This window comes from Nomascus leucogenys, chromosome 9 (genome assembly GCF_006542625.1).
Source record: "Nomascus leucogenys isolate Asia chromosome 9, Asia_NLE_v1, whole genome shotgun sequence".
Lineage (NCBI taxonomy): Eukaryota > Metazoa > Chordata > Mammalia > Primates > Hylobatidae > Nomascus > Nomascus leucogenys.
Genome location: NC_044389.1, coordinates 64,747,719 through 64,768,763, shown reverse-complemented (window position 1 = coordinate 64,768,763; position 21,045 = coordinate 64,747,719). Strand labels below are relative to the sequence as shown.

The 21,045-nt window shown below is 39.6% G+C and overlaps 1 protein-coding gene and 1 pseudogene across 1 annotated transcript in view; both read left to right on the top strand.

Annotated features, from left to right (window-relative positions):
• Positions 1–21,045, top strand: part of RASGEF1B (RasGEF domain family member 1B) — a 625,168-nt gene that overhangs the window by 120,736 nt on the left and 483,387 nt on the right. Inside the window, exon 2 of the mRNA XM_030819061.1 lies at positions 11,739–11,786. Within this exon, the coding sequence (XP_030674921.1) occupies positions 11,739–11,786 (48 nt within the window). The remainder of the gene's footprint in view (positions 1–11,738; positions 11,787–21,045) is intronic.
• Positions 6,727–7,119, top strand: LOC100586272 (annotated as a pseudogene).

The following is a 21,045-nucleotide window of genomic DNA, read 5'->3' as shown; positions in this document are numbered from 1 at the left end:
AGCCTATCAGATAACTGCTGTGTTTGGCGCATGAATATTTAGGTGGGAGCCAGGCTTCTGCTAAGATGTGGTCTGCAAAGTTAGAGTGGAGGCTGCTTATTGATCATGGGGCAGCAGAAGGTGGACAGGAATTCATGCAGTAATGGAGGAAAGGTGTGTGAGAGAGAGACATGGGAGAGATGACCTAGGCAGAGACACATTCCCTGTACTGTCTTACTTAAATTTCATATTCGAAGCACATAACCAGTTTTTTGTTGTTGTTCAATTCAACTTCACAGGTATTTGCTGAGCATTTAATATATTTTTTAAAAGAGGTCATACAGGCTATATTTATATGGCATCACCATGGGTGTGAATGATATCTCCCAGGAAGACCATGCAGAGAAAACACAAATGGTAGCAGGGTGGGGAGGGGAGAACTGACATAAGAGATAGCCCAAAATAGCAAGGTAGGAAGAGACCCAGGGGAGAGTAGCCGTGGAGGCCAAAGGTAGACATTCAGGAAACTAGGAGTGGTTAACTGTGTCACAAGCTGCAAAATGGTAAAATAAGAAGAAAACTGCAAGTTGACACTTAGAAGATCATTATGAATGGGATACAGAGCAAGTAGGCAGTGGGGGTCCTGGGGATGGAGGGTAGCAAGTGGCCATCTCCCAATTTCACCTAGAGCTGACCCTGTACAAAGGGGTCTTATTTACGGCGATTTGAATACTTTGTTAACAGCTCTTAGAAAAGGTTGGTTGAGGAAGCAGATTGAAGCTCTTGGCTTAAATTAGGGTTCTGGATTATTTATGGATTTAATTTATCCCTGTGATCCATGTCCCCAGTTGACACAAGCTATCAAGAGTTAGCTGCATTCTTTTCTTCTTGAAATAGTAGGAAGAATATTTAATCATAACTGAGCTGCACTAATAGAAATTTTAATAAAACTGGGCTGAGCTAGGACTGGGAGGTTGCATAAGCAATCAGAGAGTGTGAATGTTCCTCTGGGTGCACTCTGTGCACTTGGCATAATTCTTAGGACTGAAATATAGTATTTAATCCAAAAAGCTCACAGGGTTTTCATAAATGCAGTTTAATTTAAAGTCTATGCAAGCACATGCGGTACATAAAGCATAATTTTCTGGGACTTTTAAGCCTCTCTACAACTTAGATAAAAGTTAAAAGAATAAAATCTTTGATAAATTTGATAGCATGCTCATTTAAATTGTTTACCTTCAATGGAAATCCAAGTAAAGATTGAAACTCCACCTGCCTTTCTACATACTCAGTTTTTCCTTGAGGATAAATAAGAAGGCCTGAAGAATTATTGTCATCTGGAGCTTAGAGGTCATCTAGTACAGTGTCTTCATTTTGCAGTGAGGAAACTTAGAGCCACAGAGGAGAAATGACTTTTCCAAGGTGCATTACTGTTAGTGTCAGTGCTGGGAATAGGGTGAAAACCCACATTGCTACTATTGCTGGCAACAAAAAAAGCAATATGACTAAAACACTGCAGCTTCTTCTAACTCCTCCTTCAGACCTCTTTAATCCTGCTAGAATTTTCTTTCCAAAAACAAATCTGATTGCGTCATTCCTTCCATGTTAAAGTCTTCAGTGGCTCCTCTGAATAGTAGCCAGACCCCTACCTATTTTTCTGGTCATATGTGCCCAACCACTGACCCTCATGGGCTACTTAACCATGTGCAGTCCTGGGACTCATCTTCTCTCATGCCTTTTCATTATGTCTTCCTGGGAGACCCGTCCACCTCCCTGGTGCTTAACAACTCCCGTTCATCCTCCAAAATTCAGCCTTGTACTGCCACCTCCCAGAAGCCTTCCTGCACCTTTTCCCTTTGTGCTCCCATATTCTATGTGGTTGCATTTCTGTTATAATACCTGCCACAGTGACTGACGACTGTTTGCTTATATGTTTGACTATGTGCTTATATGTTTGACTGTTCAGCTAGAAGATCCTTGAGTGCAGAGAGAATGTTTTACCCATTTTGACATCCTGAGTGTAAAATGCCTGGTGTGTGTAGGGTTCAGTAAGTGCTTATGGAATTGAATTGAACACTAACAACAAATCCAGAGAATTGTGAGTCTCTAATAGAATATTTAGATGACAGTATATCCTATGAGCCCTCATCAGTTTGAAACTAGCCTAGTTCGCCCACCTCTTCTGCCAGTTTTCCATAACCTTTGGAGAAATTGGTCAACTTGTTATTCCTTAGGGATACTGTATGCATTTATTCTTCCCACTGTGCCTTTGTCCATGGCATTGTCTCTGCCTGGCAAGCCCCTTCTTGTTTATTTAGCAGTTATTGACTACCTTTGTGTCTGACATTGTGTTGGACTCTTATCTTTTCCTTCCTAAACAGGACTCTACTGTTTGAGGCCTCCTCAAGTCCTACTCACACTTGCATCTTCTTCTAATCAATGGTCTCAGTCCTCATCACTTTACTACTTCCTATAGGTATGGCACATTTGATATTTAATAAATGCTACCTTTTATGGTTATTTTTCATTCTGGGCATGTTACACACCTATTCAACTAAATTATAAGGCTCTTGAGGGCAGAGCTGTATTTTCAGTGGCAAACTTTATGTAGAGTCTTAATACATGTTGGTCAATGATCAAGAGGACTTGAGGGGCACATTTTTATGCTGAGGCTCTGTCATTGTGCAGTGTGTTTGTGAGGATGCTATTCATGGAGACAGGTCAGGATGGCTGTGGTCAGGAATTCTGGAATTGAAGGGCAACTTTGGGAAGCATAATTGTCCGAGTTCATGAAAAGTAAATATCTCCCAGATGGAAAGATTAGATCATGTAGAGATTTCCCCAAATTGCAGTGATTTATAGGCTTAATACCATAGCAATTAAAATCTGATTGGGATGGGGAATAATTTATCCGAAAAAATAAATAGAATTTACAAAGGAAATTCTGAAAAAGTATACTGTGAGAGGCTACTTTATTTAGCCTTTAAAAAGCTACAATTATTAAAATATTTTAGTACTCATTCACAAATTAAAAATATATTCTTCTTTTGTTGTTTTATGTATGTGTGCATGTTTTGTATTATAGTGCAAATGTAAAAAATGCCTGTAAACAATCTCATTTTGATATGAGTCTTCATTTGAGATAATGGTGGAAAAAAGCTTAATATGCTTTCCCTCCCTTCCCAAACACCGCAGGGTAAGAAGCTGGATTACTGTGAAAGAAAAGGCATTGAGAAGTATTTATTTAAAAAAAAAACCATGGTCCCTTCACATAAAAATAATTATATTATTCCAGAGATAACACAAAACAGATGCAAAGGGCAGAGTTTTTCTATAGATATTGTTAGGATGTCCAGTTAGCATTTTGGGGGTGGGGGGATAGGGGGAATCTAGTCAAATAAATACCAAATAGATTAAGTAATTAAGTATAAAAATCAAACCACAGTCCAGTGTGAAAAAAATAAACCGAAGATTTATCAAACTCTGGAGGGGGTATACTTTACATACGTGGGGCTCAGAAAGGGCTTAGTGATGGCTTCATTGCACATGAAGATCTACAGTACTTGTACTGACCCTGTCCAGCACTGGGTCCCCAACAGCAACCGACATACATCGGGTTCCACGGTTACTTGTAAGAATGTGGGGATGCCTGGAGTGTAAATGAACGTGTAGACCTTCAGACTGATTGGCTTTGAGAGTTCTCTGTTTGCATGTGTGTGTTTTGGTTTCCTTTGAACTCTAGAAAGAGGAGAGAAGAGGAAATGGCCTCGTGGGACTTCTGTGTCACCATTTCTGACACTTCAGGGCTGTGTCATTCTTCACGTATTATTGGAAGGAGGTGCAAAGGAGGACAAGATCTCAACCAAAAGAGAGAGAGAAAAAAAAATGAAGCTCTTTTAAGGATGTAAGATGGGGAGTGGGATGTGGTGGGAGTGTATTCTAAATGCTTTTTAAGCAATTTTAATCATCTTTCTATTTCTGTGGTGGCAAATAAAATGTCTGCCTCTCAGGATTCATGTATTTTTCTCTAGCTGAAAAGTACTTGTAAGCTGGAAAAGAAGCTCCTCCATCTGGATTTTTGTTAGTTTCACAACTGCTTCATTACAGACATCAATAGACCCATCACACTGTGGGTCTATGACTATAGCTGGCTTAGTTGGCTTTATGAGGACAGAGCTGTATCTGCCTGGCTCACCATTGTATCCCCTGCATTTATCTGTTACCTATTTTAGAGTAAAAACTTGAAAACATTTGTGGAATGAATAAATAAATGCCTATTGTGTATCTTCAGAGAGTGGTAGAGACCTCTAAGACATAACCCTTGATTTGGAGTTTATCATGTGAAAATATCTGGCCTTTATTAACACTTTCTTTGTGGCACTGTGTTTTCAGAAAACGCTCAGTATTAGACTTTCCTACATTAATTAGCCTTAGAGACACACGAATCCAGAATACATTATAGTCATTTTTCTTGGACTTGTTCATGCACTGAGTTCATTGTTTTATTTTGAGCACAGCTCCTTCTTCCCCTCTGCACTGTAAAGTTATTAATAGAAATAGGAGCTTCCCAGCTTCAGTGACATGCCTGAGAGGGATGTTCAAAAGAGATAGAAGGATTCATTTCCTAAGTAATTTGTATGCTTGGAGTACCACTCCTTAGAAACCCTGCTCTTTGTTGCTAACATGGTTCATGACAGGGCTGGCATGCAGGAGTGAAGGCAACCAGGGAAGACAGGGAGAAACTGCAGCCTAGAACTAAAACCCTCCTGTCCCCACCCCAAGACTAGACAAGTGCTAAGGGTGGGCCAGATGGAGGCACTAGCTAGCAGTGGGAAGAAAGAACAAGGCAAGTAGGCAGACCACAGCACCCAAGCAGTCATGAGGCAGTCCTGGAAGAGGGTGTAAATGTAGACAGCAGGCAGAAAGGCATCTGGGAGATGAGTAAGTGTGGTGGTTAAGGACAGTAGGTTTTGGAAGCAACTCAAGTGTCCATCAATAGATGAACTACAGACCGTAACTCCCTTGTCCTCTGCCTTCCACTTTGGTTTGGCCAATGGGCACTGGCAGCAAGTGATAGGGGGTGACAGGAGAGAATCCTCCAGCTCCTCGCCTGCTGGGCTGCATGCTGGCTGCCACTGTGCCCCTGCAGTACTTTCTCCTGTGGCTAAAGCTCTCTCAGAGATTGCCTGTGTGGGGTTAGCGATGATAATCACTTCCTACTGTTGTTAGCCTGGGGTGCCTCCCCATCTCTTACTGGTTTCATTAAGCCTGTCTGCACCTCTGTACAACTATGCTTGATTAAATTCTCTCCAGAGAGCCCTGTGTTTCCTGCTGAGTTCCTGACTGTTGCAGTGATACAGTGCTATTACCAGAAAGAAGGGGATGGATGCAGGGCAAACAATAACAACAGATGTCTAGCAGCAACTGATGCTGACCCACCATGGCCCCCTGGATTATAAATCTCCAGTCATCCCCCACAGACAGGATTGGACCCACAGCTGTCCAGTTACCCCCAGATGTGGGAAGAGAATAAAATTGGAAAAAGAGAATCTAGAAGGGCCTGACAGCAGCCCAGAGTGACCAGAGAGGAGTTTTGTCCTAAGCATTTGTACAGATATTCCTCGAAAAGGAAGGACTCCTTACATTTCTGTTGGGAAGTCAGATACTTTCCCTTTCCCTAATGTGGACGAGGAGGTGGTGGTCCTACATTCTAAACGAATTGCAGTTCAGAGTGTCATAGGCCTTTTGAATTTAAACTATCTTAATGATTTATTTTAAAGAAGATTGGATTGAAAAACAACTCCCAAATCAGAGGAGTATCTTCTGTCAATGCTGTGTAGTCAGTCTTGACTGCGTTGTTAGCATCCTGCAAATTGTGAAGTGACAAACACTCTTGTTTCTGAACTTTCCATTTTAGCCACTTCTTCTTGTGTCATTCCAGAAAACGAGCAACACATGGATGTGATGTAGGAGACTTTCTTAATGTCATATCAGCTCAGAGGTGTCCTTTGTGCCAGTCTCTGAGCATGAAGTGACACTTCCAAACAGGTTATTACTCCCATGAGTTATTGGGTTGCTAATCACCCCATTTACAGAGTGATCCCATTACATTACCCTGCGGTGTTCAACTAAGGGAGCTTAGACCAAAGCCCATATTTAAGAGCGCTCCCTTGCCTGTTTCATCTTGGGGTTTAAATTGAATTCTCTGATGTTGGTAGAGCAACCTGAATCATTTCCTAATTCAGCTAAAAATAGCAGAGGGATCATAAACGCGGACCCCTTTCTCAATGTGAGTAGTATCACGGGTGGGGAAAATGCATAGTAGTTGCTGGGAGAGGCCACTTAAATTCCCTTTTGGTTTCCATTAAAATCCTGCATGCATTGTACTCAATCACAACTGCAGGCTTAGATGTCAGAACGCTCATTTTCATAAATAGGCCTGGAAAACATAATCACATTCAACCCTTGCTGTTTTGAACTCTGGAGTAACTTTAGAAAACGCACTATTTTAATTAACACTTACTTATAAAAGTTAAGGTCAAAATTCCAGACAGTTTATTATAATTCAATTATAGAAGGAAATCAGGGATTTCTTTTATAAGGTTTTCTTCTGCTGCTCCTGCCTCTTCTGAGTATGCGTGTGTATGTGGGAGTCAAGGTTAGCCTTGTTAGGTAGGCTATTTTTATTTAAATGTGTTGAAGTCTACAATAAAACATTACGCAGACATTCCCCAAGTTGTGGGCGTGATGGCTTTAAGGTTACTTCGTGGAGCTGGAGCACTGGCTGCGCAGGCCCTGAGGGCCTGTGGTCCCAATGGGGTGGCCGTGGTGTGCTCCATGGCATCTGGAGGTGGCGTTCCTACTGGTGATGAGCAGATGACTGGATTGGAGATGGAGGTCATGATGGTTGCAGGGAAGGGACTGGACCTATACAGTATATTACCCCCGAAGGCAGTTTCAGGCACCAAAGAAGACCCTAATTTAGTTTCCTCCATCGCCAACAAGAGTATAGTGGGCTGCATCTGTGAAGAGGACAGCAGTGCCGTCATCTGGTTTTGGCTGCACAAAGGCGAGACCCAGCAGCAATGCCCTAGCTGTGGAACCCATTATAAGCTGCTGCCCCACCAGGTGGCCCACTGAGCCCATGCATTAAGTTACTCAAAATGTGCTGTGAAGTTTTTCTTTCCAACTAAGACTAGCTGTTGTATTGGCTGATATACCAGACAAGGCTGTATAACTGATCTGTGAATGTTCCTTGTATATGTGGTGCCAGTTACAACATAATAACTCCTTCTCTACCTTCCCCACTGCCAAGCTATTCGGCTCTCCTTTCCTTCTTGCCATTCATTAGTTCCAGAGAGCAATCTTGGGGTTCCTGGACACTAATGCTAGCTAAAGTCTGACTTAGGCAAATTTCTGACCACTTACCTCTTCTCCATGACTTTCCTTCTTTCTTTTGAGGCAGTTATTCATGTAGAATAGTTTTCATTGCCCTATCTTTCCTTTCTTTTTGAATTTTTACTCAATTTTTTGAGAAAAGCAAGTTTTTTTCCTTTTCATTTTCTCCCCATTTCTGCATTTTCCAAGCTAGGGGACAGGTGAAAATAGGCAATAGTCCATCTCTGGTGAGAGCTGGCCTGGGCCAGCGTGCCTGCCTCAGGGAGCTGTCTAATAGCCTTTTTAGTTCCCTTGCTGCTCCTTACCACTAGGAGTCCTGAGTGGTCCTATTCATAGCTGCTAAAGATCAGAGCAATGCTGGTGATGCACTTGAACTGTGAAAAGCAAAACCACCCACTTGGGAGGGATGGGCGAGCGGCATCAGACACACTAGTTGTGAATACCATGTCTTGAAATTTCTGTAAAGGCCTCTTCAGAATTCCAGAATTTCTACCTTGGTCTTCATCTTCTTCAAATTAAATATACATTTTGTTTTACACTATTGTTCAAGATACACGGAAAAAGTAAAACAGGTTGTTAATTGATTTTTATTATTTTCTGCTTTGTCAGTAGCATGGTAGTTTACTGCTTTTTACTGCAATTACATAGCATTTCAGTTATATTAGTGATTAAATAGGCCTTTGTGGTGTAGCCTATAAAATTATCTGTATAGGGAAAGGAAACTCTAGTCTTTTATACCTAACTTATGAAAGAAATTTTTGGAAGGCCACCGGATTGTAAATAGTAGACCCACTCCATAGCATGGAATGTGCAATACAGATGATCTTTATTAAGCCCACTCTCCATTCTGTCAAGACCCAAGAGCTCATTTAATGTCAAATGAAAAAGGCATTTCTTTAGGATTGAATTGGCTTTTAATCTCTTATAGAAATTGAGGGCTTTTCCTTTAAGTCATGTTGACTGTCATGACTTTGAGTTGTATACAAAGGCCATATTCATGGATGTTTGTGGAAATTAATATGGTATAGAAGCCCAGCCAAATTTCTAAAAAATGTAAATAAACACACAATTTGTATGCTTATTTTTTTTTTAATTGGAGAGGTTAAAGAACTATTGTAGATCTGCTTTTGGGCTAGTGTGAATAATTTGCCAACATTTACCTGTTTCAATTCTCCTAGCCCCAGTTACCACTGTCCTTGGCAGGTGAGTGTTTCTCAAATTATTCTTTGTAGACCATATATCTATTTCAGTTCTCTGGGGTGCTGGTTAAAATGCACATTCCAGGGAGATATCCTACACCTACATCTTCTTACTTGGAATCTTTGGAGTTGGAGTTGGGAAAATGGAATGGTTAACAGCCCCCTAACTGATCTTTATGAACTCTAGAGTTTGAGAAGCATTGATCCAGACTTTCTTTCTCAGGATTTACATGGTTGACAATGAATGTGATGATAATGGTCCATTTTGATTCAGGGCTTAGTTTTGCTGGACCTCTATTTTCTGGATTTTTGACTTCTTCTTTGGAGTAGATTTGTATTAGTTTTCTAGGGCTTCCATAATAAAATACCACAGGTTGGGTGGCTTAAATAACAGAAATTTATTTTCTCACAGTTCTGAGAGAGACTAGAAGTCCAAGATCAAGCTGTCAGCAGGGTTGGTTTCATCTGGATGCCACTCTCTTTGGCTTGTAGATGGATATCTTTGTCTTCACATTGTCTTTCCTCTGTGTATGTGTATTGTTTGTGTCTTAATCCCCTCTTCTTATAAGGATGCCAGTCATATCGGATTAGGGCCTGTCTATATGACCTCATTTTACCTTATTTATCTTGAAAGCCTCTATCTCCAAATACAATCACATTCTAAGGTACTGGAGTTAGAATTTCAACATATAAATTTTAGTGGGAAATAATTCAGCACATAACAGTCTAGATGGACTTCAAAACATGATATGAATAAGTGAAAGATGAACACTCGATTTCATCTCAAGTTTCTTTCCCCATCCTGGCTCTGTCCATTAGAAGGAAGTCTACTACTGATTGGTCTCTCTTGTCTAAGGCAGCAGAAGGGAAGTAGGGACAATGACAACTTGTTTTTGATTGGCCCTGTTCCTCATAAGATCTATTTCTTTGCTTTAGGCTCAACTGTTGTAAATGACTAAGGGTGGCAATTCTCAAAGGGAATCTCAGAAGTAAAAACTCTTGTCATAGTATTAAGACATTCTTTGCCTTTTTTATTGGGTGACATTTGCCCTGATTGTGTAGAAGCCATGGTGGCTAAAACTGTTGGTGCTTTAGCATGACTTAATGCAGTAGCACCAAACTGTATAGTAATCTTTATAATTTCACCACTGTGCATTTGCACTGCAGGACAAAAATGCCTGTTTCACTTAAGAATGCCCTTGATGAAATACTAAAAATTATTAAGTTTGTTAAATCTTAACCCTCGAGTACACATCTCTTTAGTATTCTGTGTGATAAAATGGAAAGTATGCATACAGCACTTTTGCTCCATTCAAAGGTTCAGTAACTGTTTTGAGGAAGAGCACTGTGCAATTGAATTGTGAGCTGAACTAGTCTCTTTTTTCATAAAATACCATTTTATCTTAAAAGAACAAGAGATGAACTATAATTATTTGGATTCAGGTGGCTGGCAGACATGTTTGCAAAAATGAATGAAGTAAGTGTATTACTTCAAGGAAGCAACTGACGGTATTTGTTGCCTGTGATAAAATTCAAGCTTTCAAGAGAAAAGTAGAATTTTGGAAAGCTTCTATCTGTTACTATGAGCTTAATACCTTATAAGCAGTTGAGGATTTTTTCGGTGAGGTTGGTTATTAACAAATGTGATTTTGGGGATATTATATAGTGAAATGGGTCAACATTTCAGAATTCTGCATAACTCACTGAACCAATGTTCTCAAAATGACCAATACAAGATGCTACAAAAGATCTATTTAAAGTGTAAGGTAGACCAACACATTTTAATGTAACAGAGTATAAAATGTTCATGGTATGATTTCAGACTATATATTGCAACTAACCCTTAAGAAATCGCCACTTGTCAAGTTTTGGCATATTATCAGAGAAGAACATCTACAATTTTCTGAAAGGATCATTACAAATACTCTTTCATTTTCCAACCTCATATCTGAGTGAGGCTGGATTTTCTTCATTTATTGAAAGCAAAAACCTATCAAAATAGATGAAATCAAAAGCAGTTTTGAGAATCTAGCTATCTTCTTTTTAAGCTAAATATTAAATAAATTTGCAAAAATGTAAATGTCATCTCACTATTTTTTTCTGTTTTGGTGTATACATACAATGTGTTTTTTAACATGTAGTGAATTTATTCTTGCTATTTTAAGATGAATTAATAAATACATGTTTAAACATTTCTCAACTCCAATTTCTAATAAGGTGAATATTAGTAGATATAACCCATATAAACAAAAGCTTTTTGGGAACTTCAAACTTCAATACTTTTAAAGAGTATAAATGGACTTTGAGATGAAAAAGTTTGAGGACTGCTGACTTAGGAAGACATTTTTCTAGCTATGTTGCAGCAAATGATTTAGAGTTAACTTTGATTCATAGTTTGTTTAAAGAAAAATATATTCACTATGTGAATACTAAATATAGTAAGCTTGACTTGCTTTTTTCTCATTGGGAGAAAAATCATAATAATATTCCATATCAAAATATTCTCATGCATGGCTTAATGCCTGGTTTACCTTTGCTAATCCCAGATCAGTTTAGATAATCATGAACAAACTGGAAGAAAAAAAAGCCCTATATAAGAATTAATGTTTTTGAGAGCTTTTTTCAATGTAATGAAAATTTATTTAAGTTAACAGATTAAAATCTGCCCTATAGAAACGCACTTGGAAATCTTCCCATAAGCATGTTCTTTTCTTCATTCTGCCTGTTTTGTTGTGTTCCAATTTAGAGGACATTTCCTTCCTTTCCTTCTCTTTTTTCTTTCTTGCCTCTTGTTTCACTCATTTTCTTCCTTCTTTCCCTTTCCTTTGTTAGAGCTGCGGGCATGTGCTGCAGTTTTTGGTTTCTGCCAGTGTCCTGTAAGAAAAGATGCTGACTTGGTAAATATGAACAAGGCATTGCCAAAGTGTAGGTCAGTCTTGGCATTCTCAGCTCTAGAACTTAAATAGTATGTAAATTTCAAACCTCAACACTGGAGTCTGTGCTGTGTTTCTAGTCTTAGATTTCTAGATGCTATGAAGGAAGTTTAGGGGAAAGGATTTTAACTTAAAACTTATGCCTCCTATAATAGAAGAAATGACTTCAAAATACATTCTACTATTATACTGTGTTTTTCATAGATTTCTTTCTCATTTTTTCCTCTAGTCTAAAAGTCATTCCCGAGTTGGCCTGAAATCAAGCACCAAGCAAAAGGTATATTTTTTCTTCCATATTGTTCTTTTAAAAAATAATTATTTTGGGTGGGTGCTTTTATTTATTTATTTATTTATTTATTTATCTTCCTGAAGAGAATGGCTTGTCTTTGGATGGCCAGGGCATACCCAGAAACAAAGTAGTTCTTATTCTCATATGCTTTGCCTTCATAATAGCAAAACTGAAATGGGAGAGGGATCCTTGAAATGAAATATAATTTGAGGGAGATTCTTGAAACCCAGTGACAGAACCTGAGAATTTTCCCATGACTTACAGGCAATTCTGAAAGCAAGGTCAGAAGATACTGTGCTATATTCAGCTCTTTTATTTTCTAAGCACTTCACAGTGAAGCAATTTGTTCCTATCTCAGTTCATATTTTTACTAAACTTTATTCTCTCAACATGTGTTGTGGAGAATAACCCTCACTTATGACCTGTGATGAATTGGTTAAAACATGAGCTCTGTGAGTCAGAAAGAATTGGTTTCAATTCTTGGTTCTGCCACTTTGCTATGTGATCTTGAACATATCTGTATAGAGAAGATGATCATACCCACTAGGATAGCATATGTTAAGGATAAAATGAGATAATATATGTGAAAACACTTACATCCCAGTACCTGGTGCAAAGTAGCCTTTTAAAAATTTTGAGGTTCTATATTTCATTGATAGTTCAGAAATTCAAATAATAGAAAATTTGAAATTTCAAAATATTAATTCTCAGACAAACACACATGAATACACGCATACACACTTTAATTATGTAAATTCCTGGTGATACATGGGGCAAGTTTGGAGAAGTTCATGTTTAATTTTAGAGAGGTTCATATTTACATATTATTCTTCCACTGTAGAAGTTTGCACTGATGGGAGTACTTGCCTACCTTTTCTGAATAATGCACATAGTAACTCAGAATACCTTTCTTGATGCCAATTGTCAGAGAAAAAAACACTGCAAAAATTCAAAGCATCTAAGAGGTGCTGAAGAGGATTAAAAGAGGCAATGTATGTGGAAGCATTAAGCCCATGCCTGTGTCAACAGTAGCTATTTTTGTTAGAGAAACATTATGTTGATTGAGAAGATGGACAGACCCAGGTTCCCACCCAGCTCCAATACTTACCACATAAAAAGAGCTAACATTGATACAGCAAGCCCTATGCTCCAGGTACAATACGAGCATTTTACGATGAACTCATTTAATAGTCTCAGTGACCTAATGAGGTAGGTGTTCTTGTTTCTCAGGGCTTGTCAGGAGAATACCACACCAATAATTGGAAAAGAGAATCTAACCGGTTAACCGGTTGTAGTGTTTTAATGACGTAATGAAAAGGGTAAAAAGAAGGGTAGAAAGAGAGCTGTAAGGTATCAGGTAGGTAGCAAGCAATTCCAGGGAGCAGCTGCCGTCTCCAGGGCTGAGGAAGCAAAGGAAAGAGCTGGGATTACTAACACTTCCTGGACACTTAGAGGAAGGGCCCCACAGAGCTGAAATTCAGACCTCTGAGGAGGGGGCGGGTGCCAGTATCCCTGAGGGGCACATAATGAGGCTGATTCTGGAAAAAGGAGGGGGCAGGTGCCAGTGTCCTTGAGGGGCACATAATGAGGCTGGTTCTGGAGAATCTACAAACTGGCTCAGTGGCTCTGTAGGAAGGAAAAAAGGATGGTATTGCTGAGGCAAAGTTCATAAGAAGCACACGGGAAGGAGCAAGTCCCATGTTCCTCCTCGGGCTCTGCCCCTCTCGCTAGCGCCCCTACTGGCAGATATTACAAGAAGCAGCTGACTCAGCCAAAATGTGGTTCTCAGAGTTCCAGCCCCAAGCATCACAAAGCAGATAATAGAAATGTGGGCTTGGAGATGAGCGATGATAATTTAGCAACTGGCACAATTATTAGCTCCATTTTTCAGATGAAGAAACCAAGGCACAAATATATTAAGCTATGTTTGTCCAGAGTCACACAGCTAGGAAGAGGCAGAGGCAGAATTTAAACCTAGTCAGTCTGGATCCAAAAGTTTATGCCCTTAACCCCTTAAACAAGTGACTACGGACAGAAACACTTTTCTGAGTCTTTTTTAAAATGGAGATGATACTTCTTAACGTGTAGGGCTGTTGTAAGGGTTAAACAAAACAATATAAAATATGTGCCGATCATACTTCTTGGTACATAGTAGGTTCTCAATAAATACTAATTCTTGTTAAATATATTTTTCTTGTTTTAAGTATGAGAAGTTCATTTTGCCTTGGTGACTTTATGTGTAGTTTTGAAAGTATCTATGTTGCCTTCGCCTTGGAGTGGTTCCATTGCCAGTGAGTTGTTTATTTAATTTAATTCCTCCAACTTTACATATTTTAAAGTATTTAAAGTTTTCTGTGTTGGAAAGTAAACAGCAGAGAGAAGTTAATCCTGGAGCTTGATCAATGGAGGCTTTATTGAGGATTTCCTTAAAACTCAAAATTTATCAGGGGCTATGTCAGAGCACAGAACTGGTCTTTTACTTCAGATTTGAAGCAGTGGGAGAAATCATTAAACTTATTCATTCATTATTTAATGCGACAATTATTTATTGGGTGCCTAATTGTACTGGATGCTGTGCTGGCCATCAAGGGTTATATAAACACTGACAGATGGACCCTGCTTTCAAGACTGTTTCTTACAATTTAGTAGTGAGTATGATGCAACATCTCAGCTGCACATTCTCCATCACTCTTTTTCATCTTGGCAGGTGTGTTATGTGTGTGTGTCTTGCTACATAGATGTAATGCTATCTTGTGGGTAAAATATCTATTAGGCCTACTACTGAGTTGACTCATGTCCAAGGGAGATTAATGGGTGTAGGGAGGTATGAGGGGAGGGCAGCTGACTCTCCTGAAGGACAGTCATTCATTAACTGGGGAAGAGACAAATGTCAGACTAGACACAGGGAATTAGTGGGAAAGGCTGAGAGTCCAGGCACACTGGAAAGCCCTTGGGTCCCTGGTGGTAGGTGGTAAGAAGTATGCATGCAGGGATGTGAGAGTTAAAGGGTCCAGGCTGGATGCCATGATGCTTAATGGGCCTTTTTGCTCTAACATGGTTGATTGCTTGGGAGACAAGGTCTGGAACAGCCAAGACCTTAGAGTCCTGGTAGTAGGTAACTGTGATAAGATTACGAACCTCTTTTATATAAGTCAGGCTTCTTAAAAATGGTTTATTCCCCGTCTATGTTTACTTTCTTTTGTTTAAAAGTGCCAACTGCCTGAGTAGCCCTAAATGAACTAAGGGAAGAGCTTTGTGTAGTACTTCGGTCAGAACTCCAAGGGGAAGCTGGCCTTGGAGGTCAGCAAGGTGTAGTGGTGATGTCCAAGATCCTCATGAGAAAATTCCAAGGTCATAGTCATGTGGTCAAGATCTTGTAGTTTTTTCTAGAAATTCTGGAAAAATTAAAGAGATTAGGTTTTGTGGAGATATATTTTGTAGGACACAGGAATACCCAAAACCTGTCCTTGGTCCCTGTGGCTCAAGAGAATCAGAGGAAAATAAATGAATACAGGACAAAAACTTGCACATGAATATTGTTTCCCTAATGTAGAATTTCAGTGAGCTAGGCTGAGAGAAATCGAAGACTCTTTTGTCTCCATTCCATAAAATCTACTCACTGCTCCCTAAGTATCTTTTCGAGAGTAATAACAATAGTAAAATAGTATACAGTCAATGCTCTGGTTGCTTTGCAAACATTCAGTGGTTGCATTGTTTTCATTAAAAATTTTTTTCAGGTTATACTTTATTTTTTAAGAGCAGTTTTAGGTTCACAGCAAAATTGAATGGAAAGTACACAGATTTCCTGTATACCCTCTGCCCCTTACCATGCATAGCCTCCTGCATTGTCAATTCTCCCACCAGAGTGGTACATTTATTACAACTGATGGGCCTGCATGGACACATCATTATCACTCAAAGACCTTACCTTACATTAAGGTTCATTCTTGGTGTGTTAGGTCATTCTTGTGTTGTTATGAAGAAATACCTCAGACTGGATAATTTATAAAGAAAAACGGTTTAATTGGCTCATGGTTTTGCAGGCCGTACAAGCATGGTGCTGGCATCTGCTTGACTTCTGGGGAGGTTTTAGGGAGCTTGGCAGAAGGCGAAGTGGATCAGGCATGTCACATGGTGACAGCAGGAGCAAGAGAGAGAGCAAAGGGGAAGATGTCACACACTTTTCAACAGCTGGTTCTTGTGAGAACTATCATGAGAACAGCACCAATGTGATAGGGCTTAACCATTCACGAGAAATCTGGCTTCATGATTCAGTAGCCTCCCACCAGGCCCAACTCCAACATTGGGGATTACAATTCAACATGGGATTTAAAGGGGACAACATCCAATCTATATAACTTGTTGCATTACACTATATGGGTTTTGACAAATGCATAATGATGTGTATCATTACAGTATTACATCATTACAGCATAATGATGTGTATCATTACAGAATAGTTTCATTGTCCTAAAAATCCTCTGTGCTCTGCCTTTCATCTCTCTCTCCCCCCACCACTGAGAACCACTGATCTTTTTACTGTCTTCGTAGTTTGCTTTTCCCAGAATGTCACATAGTTGGAATTATATAGTATGTAGCCTTCCCAGATGGCCTTCTTTCACTTAGTAATATGCATTGAAGTTTTCTCCATGTCTTTTCATAGCTTGATAGCTCTGAACCTTTCAGCATTGAATAATATTTCATTGTCTGGATGTACCACAGTTTATCCATTCATTCACTGAAGGACATCTTGGTTGCTTTCAAGTTTTGGCAATTATGAACAAAACTGCTATAAGCATTCCTGTTGGATGGACATAAGTTTTCAACCCTTTTTTTGGTAAATACAAAGGAGTGTGATTGCTGGCTTGTATGGTAAAAGTATGTTTAGTTTTGTAAGAAACTGCCAAACTGTCTTTTGCATTCTCATCAGCAATGAAAGAGTTCTTATGGTTCTACATCCTTGTTAGCATTTGGTGTTATCAGTGTTCTGGATTTTGGTCATTTTGATAGGTATATTGTGGTATCTAATTGTTTTAATTTGCATTTACCTGATAACATGTGATATAGAGCATCTTTTCATATGATTATTTGCCATAGGTATATCATTTTTGGCAAGGTGTCAACTAAAGTCTTTGGCCGATTTTTTAATCTGGTTGTTTTCTTTCTCATTGTTGAGCTTTGAGAGTTCTTTGCATATTTTGGATAACAGTTCTTTATCAGATGTGTCTTTTGCAGATAGTTCTTCCTGTCTGTGGCTTGTCTTTGGATTCTTTTGACAGTGTCTTTTACAGAGGAGAAAATATTAATTTTAATGAAGTCCAGCTGATCAATTCTTTCTTTCATGGACCATGCCTTCAGTGTTTTCATCCCATTTTTTCAGAAAGAAAATTGATTTGCTAAAGCCTATAGTTAATAGAGTGTTTTAAATATCCTCATTCCCCCAGCCAAACATTTCACCATGCCATGGTGTTCAGTGATCTTGAGTTTACTATATCCTTTTTCCTATCGAAGCAATCTACTCAGATCAGATAAATAAACTCACAGTAAGTTACACTTGATTTATATGACTTCAAGTCTAATATCTCCTAAGGGTATTTGCATTTTAATAGGTAGCAGAAGGGTACATGTTAGCAAGCAGGGTACATGTTTTGGTTGGTAGGAAGACCTTATCTTTGCTCTTAAAATTACATTGTTTAACTTCAAGATTACTTCAGCAGGAAACATCAATTGGTTAGATGACCTAGGGTCACAATGCATATCATTGGTAGGCAGCCAATACTCAGTTTGGAGCATTGAGGCTAGCACTTTTGTATTCAGTCCATGATCTTCCTCCCACCCCCATTCCCCATGAACCTCCTCACTTATGAGTGTAGTGTCCCTTGTTCCCACTCAACCGCAAACTCTCCTCCAAACAGAAGTTGTATTAATATTTGTAATTTTCCCAACTTCCTTCTCTTTTGTATCTAGTATCTGAGAGTTTCATAAATATTGATAAGAACACCCTGTGCCCCCAGGTTACAGCAGAGAAACCATGCCATGGGCAGTGGTGATGCCTAATGTTAGTCTCAGGTCCCTGGAGAAGTAGCTTTTAATTTTTCCTGCTAAAGACTAAAAAAGGCTCTTGAACATTTCTTGTGTTATTCTTGTTTTCTCATTCGATTCTAACGCTCCGTTAGCAGTGTTCTTTTGCCCTTCGAATCCCTCCACTCAATCCCCCATCCCTTGCCCCCATTTGAAACCTTCTTCACTTTCAGCATCCTGCACCAGAGTGGTACATTTGTTATCATCAATGTAGTTACGTTGATGCTTCTTTATCACCCAGAATCCATAGTAGTTTACATTTGGGTTCACTCTTGGTGAACATTCTAGGGGTTTTGATAAATGTGTAATGACATGTGTCTATCTAATATTGTAGTATTGAACAGAATAGTTTCACTGCCCAAAATACTCTTCTGCTCTGCTTACTAATCTCCACTCCCCTCAACTCCTGACAACCACTGATCTTTTTACTGTCTCCATTGTTTTTTTTTTTTTTTTTCCTTTGAGATGGAGTCTTGCTCTATCACTCAGGCTGGAGTGCAGTGGCATGATTTCGGCTCACCGCAACCTCCACCTCCTGGGTTCAAGCGATTCTTCTGCCTCAGCCTTCTGAGTAGCTGGCATTACAAGCACCTGCCACCATGCCTGGCTAATTTGTGTATTTTTAATAGAGACAGGGTTTCACCACAGTGGCCAGGCTGGTCTCGAATTCCTGACCTCAAATGATCCACCTGCCTTGGCCTCCTAAAGTGCTGACATTACAGGTGTGAGCCACCGCACCCAGCTGTCTCCATTGTTTGGTCTGTTCCAGAATGTCACATAGTTGGAATAATGCGGTATGTAGCCTTTTCAGATTGGCGTCTTTTGTTTAGTAATATGCATTTAAATTTCCTCCATGTAGTTTCATGGTTTGATGGCTCATTTGTTTTTAGCACTGAATAATGTTCTGTTTTCTGGATGTATCACAGTTTATTTATTCATTTAACTACTGAAGGACATCTCAGTGTCTTTCAAGGTTTGGCAGTCATGAATAAAGCTGCTATAAACATCTATGTGCAGGTTTTTGTGTGGACGTGTTTTCAACTCATTTGGGTAAAATGAAGGAACACAGTTACTGAATCAATTTTTGTCTTTTTTTCCCACAAATGACTCAGAGCCTTTGCTCCATTTCCCTCAAGTATCTGCTCCAACTTTTGTGTTTTCTCACTTGTGCTTCCTTGGTTTTAGCCACGTGTTTCCTGCATTAAGTCTCCAGAGTCCCCAAGAATGATCTATGTCCCCTTGGAGGAATGTAAGAAAGAGTGAGATGCTCTATATCAGTAATGCAGGGGAGGTTTTTTGTTTTTGTTTTTATTTTTTGAGAAAGAATCTTGCTCCATTGCCAGGCTGGAGTGCAGTGGCGCAATCTCGGCTCACTGCAACCTCTGCCTCCTGGATTCAAGTGATTGTCCTGCCTCAGCCTCCCAAGTAGCTGGGATACAGGCGCCCACCACCACACCCAGCTAATTTGTTTTTGTATTTTTAGTAGAGACAGAGTTTCACCATGTTGGCCAGGATGGTCTCGATCTCTTGACCTCGTGATCTGCCCGCCTCGGCCTCCCAAAGTGCTGGGATTAAAGGCGTGAGCCACTGCGCCCAGCCCATGCGGGGAAGTTTTTAATGTAGCAACTAGATTTGGACAAGTCAAGAAGAAGAAACCAGAGGATGAGTTTATAGCACCCAAGAGTTAAATTCCAGTCCTGCCATGCAAGTCTTACTGCCATGAAGTTCTTACTGGGCCTTTTACATCACTATGAGGGTCTGAACACTGAATCTACCTTGAGGGAAAATAAATGTCACTGCTTTCTGATAGTGACAATTACCCTTGAAGGTCCTGACAGGAGATAGAAAGGGAATCAGGCTGCCTAGAGCAGAGCCTGTATCATCTTTAATCCACTGTTATCTTTCCATGGCCTGTGAAAGATGCCCAGTGGCTTTTTGGAAGATGCTGCCTAATAAAAGTGACAAAACAAGCAAACTGAATTTAAAAGTTAGAGATCCTCTCTACAGACTCACAACAATAAGGACTTTAGGAGAGCCTATTATTTCTATTTTTTTTTCCAGAAAAGATGCTGAATTAACATTTTAATATATTGGTTAATTAAAAAAATACTAATTAACTTTTCTAGATAGAGGGAAGTTTTTGAGGTAAGTATTACTCAAAAGATCAAAGGCTATGTGTTAAACACACTGACACTAACTTTTATAGTCATCTCTTCTCTGAATTTTATCCATTAAAAAGACCCAGAAGGACAAACTTGGCATTTTAGCAATGTGGGTCAAATTCTATCGCTATGAGCTCCAGGGAACAAGCTGTCCAGTGCTTTTACTCTTCTTGAACTTGTGTTCTATTGAATAGCATTTGGAGAATATGAGCCTGGGTCTGAGGCTTTGAGAGTATATCACGGATTTTGTAAAAAATTTGTTTTTAATTGACAAATAATAATTGTATATATTTATGGGGTCCAATGTGCCATAGATTTTTAATGTGATGGCATTTGTTAAATGGGAATTGAAGTCATTTCACTTTGTGTCTTATCCTTTTTCTCTTCCCTTGCCTTGCGGAGAGCAGTCTAAGTCTTACCAAGGTGTGTACTTCCCCCATATCCCACTGGCTCCGGTCAAGGGTCTCCTTCATTTCCATCTTCTCTCCCTTAATATCCTGAGACATCCCAAAGATAGACTGCATGTTCAGATTTGCTTACATTACAGTCAAGCATCTCAAACTTAGAAGAGTGGGCTTTAGGAATGGTGTAGGCCAGTGGCTTTAGGAGCCCTCTTCAGCAACGAGCAGGTGTTTTCTCGTAAATTGTGCAGAAAGTAAGGCCCAAGCTGGATTGCTCAAAGCATTCACCTTGTATTTCTGGAGCAAAGGAAAAATAATAGTGCCTCAGAGTACAACTCACTTTGTTAAATATTAAACATGGTTACTTCCCAGTTCCCCTGTGGTTTCCTGAGTTTCAGCAGGTTTATTCAAGCTCGTCCTCTAGAGTGCATTTCTAGCCTGTGAGTTAAACCCAGTGTTTCAGAATGACAGTCACTCTCAGAGGTGGGGCCTAGGTGAGGTTTTGCTGGGAAATGTCAGAAAGGAGCTGTAAAGCCATCCAGATGTGATGCAATTTCTTCCCTTCTTGAAGGGACTACCAACTGGAAAACCCATGGCACAACT